Source organism: Crassostrea angulata, chromosome 10 (genome assembly GCF_025612915.1).
Source record: "Crassostrea angulata isolate pt1a10 chromosome 10, ASM2561291v2, whole genome shotgun sequence".
NCBI lineage: Eukaryota > Metazoa > Mollusca > Bivalvia > Ostreida > Ostreidae > Magallana > Magallana angulata.
Window position 1 is genome coordinate 28,146,611 of NC_069120.1, and position 14,810 is coordinate 28,161,420.

At 32.0% G+C, this 14,810-nt stretch overlaps 2 protein-coding genes across 5 annotated transcripts in view; one reads left to right on the forward strand and one right to left on the reverse strand.

The window, feature by feature from the left end:
• Nucleotides 1–217: 217 nt before the first annotated feature.
• Nucleotides 218–13,645, reverse strand: LOC128166907 (uncharacterized). 3 transcript variants are annotated; one of them, XM_052832362.1, is made up of 11 exons: nt 13,412–13,645; nt 11,759–12,022; nt 10,032–10,135; nt 9,318–9,414; nt 6,963–7,070; nt 5,457–5,594; nt 5,012–5,362; nt 4,524–4,563; nt 3,933–4,115; nt 2,609–2,760; nt 218–863 (listed from the first exon to the last, which is right to left on the reverse strand). In XM_052832362.1, the coding sequence occupies exons 1-11, from the start codon at nt 13,511–13,513 to the stop codon at nt 615–617; spliced, it is 1,788 nt and encodes a 595-aa protein (XP_052688322.1). In that variant the 5' UTR covers nt 13,514–13,645; the 3' UTR covers nt 218–614. The 3 variants fall into 3 exon arrangements, with proteins under 3 accessions (XP_052688322.1, XP_052688321.1, XP_052688323.1); XM_052832361.1 differs by having other exon boundaries at nt 3,933–4,118; XM_052832363.1 differs by lacking the exons at nt 9,318–9,414; nt 10,032–10,135 and having other exon boundaries at nt 3,933–4,118.
• LOC128166909 (splicing regulatory glutamine/lysine-rich protein 1-like) overlaps nt 13,012–14,810 on the forward strand; it is a 75,082-nt gene continuing 73,283 nt past the window's right edge. Inside the window, exon 1 of one of the 2 annotated variants that reach the window (XM_052832366.1) lies at nt 13,012–13,162. The gene's annotated coding sequence lies outside the window, so the exon portion shown is untranslated. Of the gene's footprint in view, nt 13,163–13,607; nt 13,702–14,810 lie in introns of those variants that run through there. The other variant, XM_052832367.1, reaches the window with a different exon arrangement.

A 14,810-nucleotide genomic window follows, 5' to 3' on the forward strand; every position in this document is an offset into this window, starting at 1 on the left:
ATGTTTGAAAATACGTTCGATATTTAAAAGTGGACACTTATCTAAAAACGAAAACGTTTAGAATAATTATTGCATTACGACCATAGTAATACATGAAAGGTTTGATTGTTGTTCTTGGTATAAATCTAAGGGGGTTTCATTTAATATGTTTCACCTTTGTTCATTTATTCTATGTACAACAGATAACTCTTTGTAAAAAAGTAACAAGTGGAAACAGTTAAGTTTCCTGGATACGAACAGTATCCAAAGTTTGGTTTATTGCACTCAGTTTTATTTTACATGACATACATGCAATTAACATTTTGAAACCATTCAAAGATGTTTCACTCTCAATACTTTATTATAAGCACAAATTATTTCTACAGGAAATAATCCCACATTATACATTCATCTACATAAAGTAAAGAAATGAGTAAGAAAAATACAAACTGCAGATTCATGTACTTGGTTTTGGAAATAAGGTTATTATTCATTCGCCCAATTGACCAATTTAACCATTATCAGGTTGATCTTTTTAAAAAAGTGAAATCAAAATTTTTATGTACACAGTGTGAATTTTCGAATATCCAATCAACACATCCTTCCAACCAGAAATCACTTTAAAATAAGGTATGTCATTCACTTTCTTGTACTAGACCCTTCTCTGTGTCCACAGGTTTAAGAAAAGGTTCCATCAATTTGTCCCTCACTTTGGTCAAAATGTGTCCCAGGAGATTTTGCCCCCTCCATGTCTCTTTATTCCATGCCCTTTTATCTTTCTCTGATAGTCCTATGCCCCATATTCTGTCTATCGGACTAGCCTCCACCAGTGTTTTTGGATACGTACTAAATAACTCATCCCTTAGTTTTTTATTCTGCGAAAACTGAATAATAACATAGATTTAAACTTCAATTAAAATACTCTTTTCTGTTTCAGTAATAAACATATATTGGACAATTCCGTTTGTAGTCATTCATTGTCTCTTAATTTCCTCCCTCTTGAAGTAATAGTATATCAACAGACAAGAGTGGAGAAATCCGATCAACCACGTCGGCTCTGCAAGACGGGTTTTAGAAACCTTCAATATTTAAGAGTTTGAAGAGAGGCAGATGCAGTTTAGACCATCACTTGTTTCTTGCAAAAGACTTAAACTGGCAAACACAAGCAAAAATACTACAAATCTCGAGAAATGCTTTAATTTAACTGTACTTGTAAGCAAACAGCGTGGAAATGACATAATTTCAATTGAAATTTGGAAAATGCTTCTCAGCCCTCAAAGAACTCTAAAGTGAAAATGATAACAGAGCAAATGAAGAAGAATTGTACTAGATCAAACATGCCATTACATCTGCATGCGAACCGTCAATCAAAACAAGAAAACGAAATCACGAAGAGAGGATCGTTCTAAAGAAAATAAGAGAAGAAAAGATACTTAAAGAAATCTTAAACAACAACTAGCAAGAACATTTAAACAAATACATGTAGCCTCAGAGGCCAATTACACGTAGAGTAAACAAAGATTTTTTTTATTTTTGCCATCCATTTTTTTATTGTATTCCTTAACAAATACATGTATCTCTCTTTTGAACTGGACCGAACTTTACATCGTAACAATGCTTTGAATCAAATTTTAACAGACATTTGATAATACACTGTTACGCGAAAAAACTCATAATTATCATTCTTATTTAATCATGCAATTGCTGAAAACTGTATAAATTAAAGTAATAAAGAATCATTCTTTGAATATTATGAGGTAATAATATCGGTCAGGACGTAATCAAATATATCATAAAGCCATTCGAGCTTTATTGGATTGATCACGCCTCAACCATAATTAACACCTCGTAATACTCAAAAAACGATTCCTTGTTCCTGAAAGAAATATTTAAATCAAAACTGATATTGCTTATCCCGAATTTTTCCTAATTTTCCTAAATTTTGAAGACATTTTGATTGATTTTCATGCTTCCAATATTGAAATATTTATGATTTTTACATACATGTATTATAAGGATTTATATCAAAATATACATTGACAGAAGAGCTAATATATTGAGCATCTTGTATGAGGGAAAATCCAGTGTTGGTGATCTTTTTTTTACACAAATCTGTTTATTATTTGAGCGCTAAAAAAAGCAAATGGAAATGTAATTTTATAGGAAAATTTTGTTTTAAAAACATCTCCTGAAATCTAAGTATCTTATCACTAGATCACATTATTGATTAGTTAACCAGAATTGCTTTAGAATACTAAATAAACTCATAAATCTAGAGTAAGTTTTAATTACAAAAATATGTGATATTTGTCTATGTCAGTGTTCCGCCAAAAAATATAGACTTTGTTACATGTAGATTCTAATATTTGACTATTATTTCTATGCCAAGTGGTAATAGTAAGAAAGAAATAAACTTATGATCTTTTATTTTCCTTTCATCTAATGAACATTTAATCTAATGTACTTTTTGGTATTTTGACAAGTCGAAAACAAGACATGACTCCTTCCTTGTTTTTATTTTGGGTGTGCGTCATAAACGTAAAGCATATATTATCATAAGATTTGTTTTATATCCTTAATAACGATATGATACATAACAGTCTATCAAGGACAAATTCCATTAAGATACCTTTGCCATATTTCCGTTTTCCACAACATCCAGACAATGTTTTCCCCATACATCTTTGTTAAAGTTCTTGATATGCCTCCCTATTCTCTTTATTTCTTCTGGTTCATTGAGTGCCAAGATGATTCCTGCACTCTCTTTATCATCCATTAACACTGTTAAAAGGACAATACCAACATGGTCAGCTAAACAAAAATATGACCTTGCAAAAGGAATATTGGTTTGGTTAAGAACAGAAACATATACCTGAGGTAAGTTCGGGTATACACAGGAAAATTTAAGAATATTTACATTTTTCAACTGTCTGTGACAACATTACAAATCAATTTTGAACCCTATTAGGCAAATACTACAGTAGCTAAAAACTTCATAAAAGACAGGTGACACAAAATGGGCGTATCCTATGGCATAACCGATAGACAGTATTGGCTGCGCCGCGTAGAAATACATAGCATGTGCTACATGAAAAAATAGTGGTTTTAAAATAATTGTTTTAAAGTTTACAAATTGGAAATAATATAAGTAATTAAGAATCATTGTTTAAATATTATGGGGTAATAATTTCGATCGGAGCGTGGTCAAATCTATCATAGAGCCCTTCGGGCTTCATTGGATTTGACCACGCCCCACCCGAAATTATCACCTCATAATACTCAAAGAATGATTCCTTATTCTTTAAATAATTTCATTACTCAATTTATGACTTGAGTAATTATATAAAGCGGTAGGCAAAAGAAAGTTGATAAGAGAAAGGATACTTTGTAAGAATTTTTAGTGTATATCAGCATTTATAGTGAGCCTTGAAATCTAAAGATAATCGTCATGTTCTTTAGTACTACTTAAATGTTCCCAGATACCCCTTTTTGAAAAGCAGACAGTAAAATTTAGTTATTCTTGATGGATGTAAATTGCAATACAGCATTAAACACAATTGTTTTTATTTGTTTTATGTTGTTGTATTTTGTTTCTTTTCGGGCTTTTGTTTTTTAATTCTCTATGAAATCATATAGAAAATGTATCTTTATATTTAGACGGACCCTATTTTACATTAGATAATTGTTCATAAAAAAACCGCCACTACACTGAGATAAATGTATATTGGATAATACATTAGTAGTGTTTCAATTTTATTTTAACACAATAACTCCACTAATGGGCCTCTTTAATTCACCCTAATGTAACCATTAATCAAATTTAAGTAAAAGTACTTTCTGCGTTAGGTTCGTAGTGAGTTAATATATTAAGAAATGATATGATAACAACTTTAGTTCACTACAACAAAATAAACAAAGCGCAGATTGTCATTCCTGATAAAAGAAACTTTTACCCGCTTTCTGGTGCATCATGTACTGTTCAGCAGAACTATACGTTTGTTCATCAACCGTGAATGTACATGAATACCACTGACTGAAAACTGAATGCTCCTTCCAAAAATATTGGTATAAATGTTTTTCATTTGGTAGATTTTTGTTCCAAGGTCTCATTTGGTTTTTTGATCCTTCTCTGCTCTCTGCTGGAAAGTTCGAAAAGTATGAGAAGCATAATGTCCATAATCTAAGACAGATGGCTCAAGTGATAGAACACATTTTTGACCAGTTTAATTTTGCGCTCTTGAGCGTATCATTATCGATGCAGTTGATGACATTTTGCCCGATTTTCTAAAAAAAAAAATGTCTTTTTCGTAATATGGTACAATCCAAATATTACTACTGTTTTTGTATTATGACGCGATAGTTCAATATGGGCATTACTGGTAATGTTGCTTTCCCATGTAGCCTATATTGCTAATACAAAGCCTATCATCGTAAAGCCATGTAGCGTCTGTCCACACTAGCTAGAGGATAACTGACAACTCGTATTGTACTTGTAATTTATTATAATTATTTAGATGTCAAATGTAACATGAAAAAATACTTACCTGTATCACAGGATCTTTCGTGTGATCCACCACCATCTATCTACATAACCGTTTATGAAAAAAAATGAATAACAAATACTTATTCTGTGGTTCTTATATCTAGAGGATAACTTATAAAATATATAATTTATATGATTTTAAAAACGTCTGAAGATTGAATGAAAGCGCTAACGTTTTACTCTGTGTTGTCTTTCATTTTTCAAACTTTCTTTATATAAAACCGGACACTGCAATATATATATATATATATATATATATATATATATATATATATATATATATATATATATATATATATATATATATATACACGTATCTAATATATCAAAATATGAACGAACGTAAATAAGAAAACATTGTATTTTTAAATTATACCTCCAATTCTATTCCGTATTCAATTTGGTTAAACACTTTTGTCTCTTAATGAAATATAACTTTCTGATTTGTTTAAACCATATTTCCAAAAATCCGTAATCATAACATTTTACCATCAGACTCCTCTTAATAGATCTATACCATGATCTCATCATCGTGAAAGTAGAAGACAGTGGTTGCTGGAAAACAGATTCTGAATCAGCTTTGTCAGCTGTCATTGTTCTTTCAAAATATTTTTCATCCTCTGAACTAATTTCTGAGCTGCTGGCTTCAGACAATTTCGTGCCTGATGTGCTGGCCTCAACTGATTCAGAATTTGAAACGGTTGATATAGGAGGAAGGTAACTGTCGTACTCTCTGTTGACATTGAAGTTGATTCTCATTGTTGTGTCTCTAATTATTTTCTCAATGTCTTCATTACAAGATTGTTTTTGCGTTGTTTTCTCGTCAGGTAAGAAAAGTACCTAAACAATTCAGCAATCCGTGGTTAACAATAGTTACAATCGCATACAAAAAGAATTCTGAGTATAAGCGGCATTTAACAATTCGATGTATTACTTTTGATGCACTATGGTTCATAAAGAGGACATTCTGCAGCAACTCTGATGCTGAGGGCCGTCTGTCCATCTCTCTGCACATCATCCTCTCTATGATCTCAATCAGCTCTAGACTGTATCCCTCGGGCAATGGAGGTAACTATGATCAAAAGTATAAAGTAAAGAAAAAATACAAATACCTATTGTCCTAAAATTACTCCAGGTATCGATAAGGTTAAATAAATATGGTGTAAAATGGGTGATCAAGGAGATACATAAATAAACATTGGATACTTGAGCTAATATAGAAATTATTACATTGTTAGTGTCTTTCGGAAAAAGTATATCATTTAATATTTATTCGTTTGATGAGATATTGGCGCTTCTGATTGGTCGAAAAATTTCTTTGATACCTGCATCAATAAAATTTTTCCAGATCTACTTTTCTCAACTGTTCTGATCTAACACTATTTATAGAACGGGAATTTCCTAAATAAACACGGTCAACAAAATGCAAAGTTGTGTTTGTTTCATTGTCAGCAAACAAAATACAACTTAATGAATATAATAACTTTAAAGTTTAACCTTCAAAAATAAATAAAACAATTTATTTGATTCATGAAATGGAAAATTAAGTGTCTTTTCACGAATTCGTCTGCTTGAGATCAATCAACGTTACTGCGAGGCTGGCTGTTCCTTTTCCAGAATAATTATAACGAACATGTAGGTCTATACACTTTCACTGTAACACTGCTGTTCAAAGTTGGTAACAATGATTTGTAAATTTACACATGTACATGATCGGGCATCAGAAAAAGCATCGTAAAGCAAAGCTCTGAGTAATGCATCAATTCATTTGGCGCATTCCAAGCGGCAGATAAACCATTTAAGTACATCACTGGCTATCTAGTAAACACAACGTTTACAAAAGTCGCTTATACATACTATTCTTTATCGACATATCAACTATTTTTGTCCACGATCGCCTCTCCTTGGATGGTATTGTCCAGTTGCATATTCCAGCGATCTCACATGAAAACCAGTTTTATAACGAATCTTTCTGCACAGTCAATAATATCACAAGCTATCACATGTATTTCCTTTCGTTTTCAATTCAGTCGGTTCAAATTTTAACTCACTATTTGTGTTTAATGCATTTAATTCAGCTAAATAGCTCTGCATCAGCTGAAGGCGCATCCATTTTATATATTGTTGTTGTTGCCGCTTCATTTACATTTTTGATCAATGACACTTCACATTTTTGATTTGAAAATGTTTTATTAAATGATATGAAATGAAGATAATAACTTTTCTACTGATCGACGTATCAAAGAAAAAATTGACCGGAAAACTTCATAAATGCGCAAAGCGCATTGATGAAAAAGTTTCCGGTCAATTTTTTCTTTGATACGTCGATCAGTAGAAAAGTTATTATCTTCATTTCTTAAAAGAAAAGAATTCGTCACAATACCGGTATATCCTTATTTTATAACAAGCCATCAATGAGCTTTAAATACATGATTCTTACCTCATCATGAATAGTATTTAATACTAGCTGCTGTATCTCAGGGACATCATCTGGAAGACTTAAAGCGACCATTTCATATACGCAAACTCCCAAAGCCCAAATGTCAGTCTGCACAAAACAATATTTTCAAATTAATACAATGTTTATATGGATAAATTTATATGGCTTAACGTTCTTGCAGCGAATTACAGAATACTTGAAGAGTTTTCGAAAGTTTGCTAGGTTGCTCAATAAGGTATTTATTTGGTCAGCAAGGTATCACATTAGTTTTACGTCTAGGCCATGTGATTACTCGGGTATAACAGCAATGAAGTGAGTTATATATAGTAAACATTTGCACATTTTGAGCTTTTTCTGTGGAGAATATTTTATTTATGTTATCCTACTTAATTAGTATAATTAATTTTTGCAGAAAAAAAATTACTTATTTTTCAATGTTATACTTTTCTCTTTTGTTCGTTTCTTCAAACTTGTGTTTTGAGTTACATTTTTGAAAAAAATCAAATTTACTCTAAGCAGAAATGATGCTCTCGAATCTAGTGCATTCCAGGTGAAAATTCTTTTTAAAAGTCAATGAATAGAATAACTAGCAATAAGAGAGAGTGTTCTAGGGACTTTATTTGTGCAGTATGAATATATTGAATGTAAAATAGCAATCTACATTTGCCCGAGTAACCACAGGACCTAGATTTAAAGCTAATATGATACCTTGCTGGCCAAATCGAACACCCTATTGGGCAATCCAATAAGCTATTGAAAACTGAGTAAATCTACCAGTATTGTGTAATTATTATTTGTGATATTGATTCTCAACATGTTTTGTATATGTTAACCAAATAGTCATTCATCTTAGCCAAAATTTTTCAAATATCATTTGTTCATTTTAGATGTTAAGAATTGATGTTTCATTAAAGTATTTTGAATAACCAAGCAAAATTTGATACCAAATAAAACTGTCAGTTAAAAAAATTAAATGTGACAAATATTATACTCTGTTTATTCAAGTTCATAACAAACTAGCAAGGAAAACCAATTCTGCTTGAAACAGAATTTAACAGAACGTAAACAAAAACATGGCATGAGCCTTGTTTACATATTAACAAAGAATTGTGAATTTTGCATCTGTCATATAACTCGACATTTTGCCGCAAATGAAAAGATTTAAACACTGAAATATTTTAAGCATTAAAAAACGAAAACAAAATGTCGGCAAAAATAGTGATAATGTCCCTTTAAAATCCCTAAAAGCATTTCAGAGTCTACCTAGAATTTTGACAAGATGTTTACAAATTATCTGAATATCAAAACCTGCCTGTCTTAGTCGTTGTTAGAGTTGGTAACCTTCTGATAAATGGGAAAAAATGCTGCTCCATCTATGTAACACGCCTATTGACAATTAGTTTGCTATTTTTATGTGCAATTGATTGAATGGTTTAGAGATATATGTAATTATAAAAAGTTAAAAGCTTCATTTCGGAGTTTTTTTTAAAGGCAATCATGGCAGATTTTACAAGCATGAAACAACAAGAAAAAACATTTTTTTAAGTATTTATATGCAAAAAGCAATATAAAAGTACACTTAATAAAAGAGGGCTCGATGACCGCGGCCATTTTAAAACTTTCTTGATTGCCCTTAAAGGAAGAGTTCTATATATAGATATAGGAAAATACCCAAATATTACGGGTAAAATATGTGGATTTTTTTCTTTATTAGTTAATTGTTTTTAGCTAAACGAAGCACACTTTAAAGAAGTATTGAACACTTCCATGTTGTGACGTATTGTTTATCGAAACTGTAATTATATAAGAAGCTTCGTTTCTAATATTTTCACCTAACAGCGTTGCGCAGTGGGTTAGAGGGTTAACTACAAATCTGAGTGTCATGAGTTCGAATCCCACTGGGGGTTTTTACAATTTTTACTTCTCAAAATATCTTTAAAACGTGTCTTTTGGTTAAATATTGTAAAATTTGAAAAATCTAAAGAGTTGAAAGTATTTCAATTATAATGTACTTTAATCCACATTAATATCGACATATGTCCCTTACCACCTTAATATCTTAGTTATATCTGATGGTTAATTTGTTGATCATCCGGCCTCCTTAAGGTGATATTGGACACCTCCATACTGTGACGTACTTCCGATCAAAATAGACAGTAAATTTAAGAATAATTTCATACACTTTTTTTCTTTTCAAAAATTGTTATTTAAGAGGTCAAAAAGTTGAAGCTTGTATATTTCACTCAAAGTAGGGTAGCATAAAAAATGGTAAAAAAAAAGAATCAGAGTGTTGGATTGATTAGGTTTACTTGTATGATGCTGGACAATCTTATCCTAATTGTGAAATATACGTACCTTAGAATTGTAATGTACGTGAGCAAAGACATCAGGATTCATGTAATAAGGACTACCACGGACGCTTAAATCTTCATTGTTGAAACTCTCTAACACTCTACAATTAATATTTTTAAAATCAAATCATAATCAGAAATCCATATCCAGTCTCGCATGTGCTTACTGACTGTGGGTCAAGTCGCGTAATTTTTTTCATTTTCAGAAATAAGGCCGCCCAAAATTAATTCTACGTTTCAAAATACAAAACGTACGAGACAGGGCGATAAAATTAAAACAAACAAAATTTTCAAACGAACGATTTTTGTTCATTTCAATAATGCAAATACAGTTTGTATTCAAACTACAAATAGGTTATCTCTTTAAAAGTGATCTTTCCTGATAATCCTATTCAGCATTCAGATCCGATTTATAGTCCATAACTCTAAACATTTCGAATTTCTACAGGTTACAGTATTTTAGTATAATAAACTTGAAAAAAATCAAATCAAAATAGGAGCTTGTTTGGGTTTTTTCTTGTTTAAAAGCCAATTTCTCCTTAACCTACGCGTGCGGGTAACATTAAACGTAGAATTAACTTTAAACTCCCTATATAATCAAAGATGTTTGGATAGATAGATAGATAGATAGATAGATAGATAGATAGATAGATAGATAGATAGATAGATAGATAGATAGATAGATGTGAAAACAATAAATCAGGTAAGCGTATCATACTTGGCCAGACCAAAGTTTCCCAGCTTTGCTGTCATTTCTTTTCCGGTCAGGAATATATTCCGAGTCCTTATATCCCGATGAAGGACATTTCTCCCATGCAAATACTATGAGATTATCACAAAGAACATATTGATCTTGTCATCAATACCATTGCCATAGGTAAAAATTCAGTAACAATCTTTACACCTCATGAGAATATGTGTAAATGTGTAAGCTATACATGTATTTAATTTTAATACCATCGGCTCAGAATTCCAAATGGGTATCTCGAAAGAGTAGAAGAAAGAAGTGATATTTGATCGATATATCGAATATATGGTTTTAATTGTCAAATTTTTGGATTTAAGGAAAATCGCTGAGTGTCATTAAATAAAAGGATAACAAGATGAAAATTAAGTTGATTTTGTACCAGGCTTAATGCAGAGCGAATTCATTTCTACAATATTATTCAATCTTTTGTGAATAATATTGAGATTTTTTAAAAATTCTCAATGTACACCATATAACATTTTATCTCTCATTTTGTTTTCATCAATGCATTATTATAATATGGAATCGATTTTGGGGGACTGTAAAAAATAATTGGATGCATAAGTTTACAAAGATGTCAGATTTGAAAAAAAGAGGGCTATATCAATTAATAGATGATCTTGATTTGATAAACAACTTTTCAAAGATGTAAAATGTTAAAAGACATGTTAAGAACATTATTTAAAAAATCAAACATTGTTACATGCATTTGAATTTAAATAAAAGCCCTATTATTAATTATGGCTTTGATATTTTTGCAAACATATCTTTGATGGAAAAATGATGAATTGATTTATTACATTCGGAATTCACATTGATGTAATTAAGCTACATTATATGTTAATAAACTAAAATTATTAAAAAAAAGTAAAATAAGAACATTTTACTTGTACCGTTCTTTTTACTAACACTTCATTGAGAAAATAAACACTGTCTTCAGATTTATACTTGGTCAGTGTTCCCCTGAATTGAGGCCCTAGATTGGGAGTTTAAAAAATGATTGACATTCGTTTACTCGTCCTGTGTACTATGTAGTGACATGTTGTAAATTTTGAATTTTACGGGCGGCAGTAAATACAAAATTTATATAATTACAACAATACAAGTACTATATTTTGTATTTTCTGCCACCTGGTAAATTCAAAATTTACAACATGACACAATATAGTATATCATGTCTAGCGATATCGACGATCGCGCAAATTAACTTTTGTATTTTTGTGCATACCGTGACGAAAAAACGTCATGCCTTTGAACACTATAACCAAAAGAAACTACTGTCGACTGAGATTCAATTCTTACTCTTGATTTTTCTCTGACATGAATCAAAAACTTACCCGTGCTTAGCTTAAACACCACACCAAACGCGCTGATCACTTAGTCTATCAAAATCATGCGGCGCGGATCATCCATGAAAATGCCCTTACATTTATTAGGATGTTTATTTTTTGATAAATTACTAAATTTAATGATTTAAATCAAATCTTGTGTCCACGATTTACTGGTATCACATTTCCTTAAAAAAAATTCACAAGCCGATCCCTGAACAGAAACAAGTACTGATAACTCTGGTACATGCGCAGCTGGTAGAAATGGTGTGCACAATAGCAGCTAATCGCAGAAGTCATGCAAACGCCTGTTGCATGAATGTTGCATTAGTAGTTACCACGGTACTAAAAGGGAGATATTGCATTTACCTCTAATGCGCTACATATCTGTCTGAACCATTCCACAATTCGTTGTTCTTCTAGAGATTTTCCTTTTCTCGACTTTAGTAACTGTTCTAAATCCCCATGATCACAGAATTCTGTTTCTATGCACAGTGTCTCTTTTTCCTGAAATGTCGACACAGCATGCAGAATATACTGGTGTTGTAGAGTTGTCAACAATCTGGCCTCTGTTTCCGCTGAACTACGATCATTCTTTGACAATTTGCTAAGGTTTATCTTTTTCATGGCAACCTTTAATAAAGATGTCAAGACGGTAATTTTTTGTTAATACAAACACTTTTCGTAAATATGAAGCTTGTTTAAAAATAATCTTGCATTCATACAGATTTGATTCGACCGTATACTAAGGACAACCAAATGAAAAATGTTGCTTTGGGCTTATTATATTACTTGGATTTAGTCAAAGCAATGGTCTAAGAAAACAATATTACCAGGGACAAGTGGATCATGTACTAGTATTTCGGGTTTTATCGAGTTTTCTTTTGTATTTATACTACATTTATGATCATGCATTTCATTTCAATTTTTAAAAAAGCTATTACGATGTAAAAGCATGTTGTTACTAGTCTTGTGAATGTATGACCTTTTAAGGTACCTCACTACACCAAGACCTGTACTTTTTTGGACACTACGTCACAAGATGGCGATTTAAATGTTTTATTGAATTGTTTGTATCAGTCAGTTTTGTTGTAAATACAGGCATAGCTCAGTAGTTAAAGTAGCGGGCTTGTGAACCGCAGATCATGAGTTCGAATCTGTCTGTGGATTTTGTTCACATTAAATGAATTAATCTTTCGAAAATAAAGTTTCTCATCCAAAATTGCATCTTTCCCGCCTGTTTGACTTGTATTCGTCTTATCCACCATTAAAGCTATCATATTAAATCAAGATTAATAATTTTATGTTAATTGCTGAGACCATTTCAAGTTGTAGTTAGCATCCGTAAAACAAATATTTTGTTTAACAAAATGTAAATCTCAACCTATTTTCAATGACAAAATTATCCTTTGACCTTTTTCGACAGATTGGATCATAGAAATTTATATGAAACCTAAATTTATGTGTATGAGAGGCTTTGACTCCCCTGGATGGGACACCCCCTGGAAAAATCCGATAGAACACAAGCTCATCGCCGGTAAAACCTCCCAACCGAGCGTAAGCCGATGCCTTGTTGCAACTGGATGAACTTCGACAATGTAAATAAAGAGTCTTGTCTAAATATACAACGCATAGCTACATTAGTGACCACAGCTGGGTTCAAACCAGCGACCTTTGGTTTATTGATCATTGAGCCGTATGCTCCATATCCAACAAATGGTATTGTACATGTAAATATGACGAGGAGAGCACGTGTACAAACAACACATCGAGGTACAGTAACTAGGAAATCTATCAAATGAATGCAACTTAAACCGAAACTAAAAAGACAGTGTCTTGTCATTATCGTTTTATATATATTGACAAAGAACTCTTAGTACCGGATGCAAGTATTCAGGTTCTACATTGTATACAAGTGTGAAAGATACTAATAATTATAATATAAATGATTTCTGGGACCATTGACAACAATTCATAACTCTTAAATAGTCAGTTAACAAAAGACTGTGATTGGTGATATACCTTCCTCTTTCCATCGCTTTTGTCAAAGTATTCAAAGACTGTGCCATATGATCCTTCCTCTATAAGTGCTTCAAGCTCAAACTGGCCTCCCTCTGGTGTCATCGTCCTAGCTCCTCCTTTTCAGATCATTGTCTAAACCTACTTTCTGTTTCGCCTCTTGACGTGGTCATGTTTCATTTGTTTTAACCGGAATGAAAACATGAACTATGTTGCTGGCGTTTTCGTGAATAAAGTTTTAAAGAAATACTCGAAGAGGTTTATAAAATGTACGCCACCACCATGGATTTTTCGTAGGTGTATTTAATCTTTTTATTTGTTTGGGGTTTTTTTTTGGGGGGGGGGGGGGGGGGGCATTTATTTAAACTTTGGTGATTCATTCGGGATATGAAGGTAGCGACATTGCAGAAAAAGTACATAACCTGCGTTAGCGGAATATGTAAAAAAAAAAATAAATTCTGCAATGATCGCTACCTTCATAACCCGCATGAATCATCAAAGAAAGCATTTTATTGTTTATATTAACATCTTTTTTTCACCAATTAATAAATTGATTATGAAAAGTAAGTAAAACTACACTAAATTACTGTTAACGTACCTAAGTACGTTAGCAAAAAGAAACAGCCAAATAGTCTCCTGCAAGACTTTGAGTCTGACATCATGATTATTTCGTGCAGTCTGTGATATTTCGTAGGTCGTACGTTTCGACCAATCGATAAACAGGGCGGCTATGAATTAACTGTAAGTTTTCGTAAGAAATATAGGTAATAATACTTGGTAGATGTAAATATATAGTACTGAAGGAGTTGACGGTATAATATGTCAGTCATAAACACATAAGATGCTTTCAGGGTATTTCCAGTGGTACCATCACTTGATTGCCAGTGGTAACAATTTGTGCCGTTGGTTCCGATAAAGGCTCTTTTCTCTATTGACGTATTTTATTTATACATGCATTCTGTAAATCAGCTGCCAGCTGCAAATATGCCCGTGTGTACTTTTTAATTTCAAAATACTTAATATTTTAAAATAATGCTTAGTATTCTCTTTCATTGTGTCTTACTCTTATTTTTAGCCCTTAACCATCTAAATACAACAAATATTTCAAAATTGACGTGTTTATTTACGGATCGAAATGGTGTTGCTATGCGAAATAAAGTTACTCTACTGTTGTAATGCGAATGTCTATAAACATAATTTGCGGGGGGGGGGGGGGGGGGGGGGCTCCAAAAAACTGTACACATTGAGTTAAATGAAATAAAGTGTATTACTTTTATTTATACATATCATTATGTGATTAGTTACACAAGGCCCATATTTATTATATTTTGATCATTGTTGTCGGGTCCAGCTCTTTGAGAAGTTTCGAGAAGGACCGCCCCCTTTTCAAGGCATATGTTTT

What these genes read in the sequence shown, in the direction of transcription:
- LOC128166907 (XM_052832361.1), bottom strand. Translation starts at nt 13,513, where the DNA reads ATGACACCAGAGGGAGGCCAGTTTGAGCTTGAAGCACTTATAGAGGAA. An exon ending in ACGTACATTACAATTCTAAG is followed by an intron (nt 7,071 to 9,317) that starts GTACGTATATTT and finishes TGTTTTGTGCAG; the next exon opens with ACTGACATTTGGGCTTTGGG. An exon ending in TAAATACTATTCATGATGAG is followed by an intron (nt 5,595 to 6,962) that starts GTAAGAATCATG and finishes TTTTGATCATAG; the next exon opens with TTACCTCCATTGCCCGAGGG.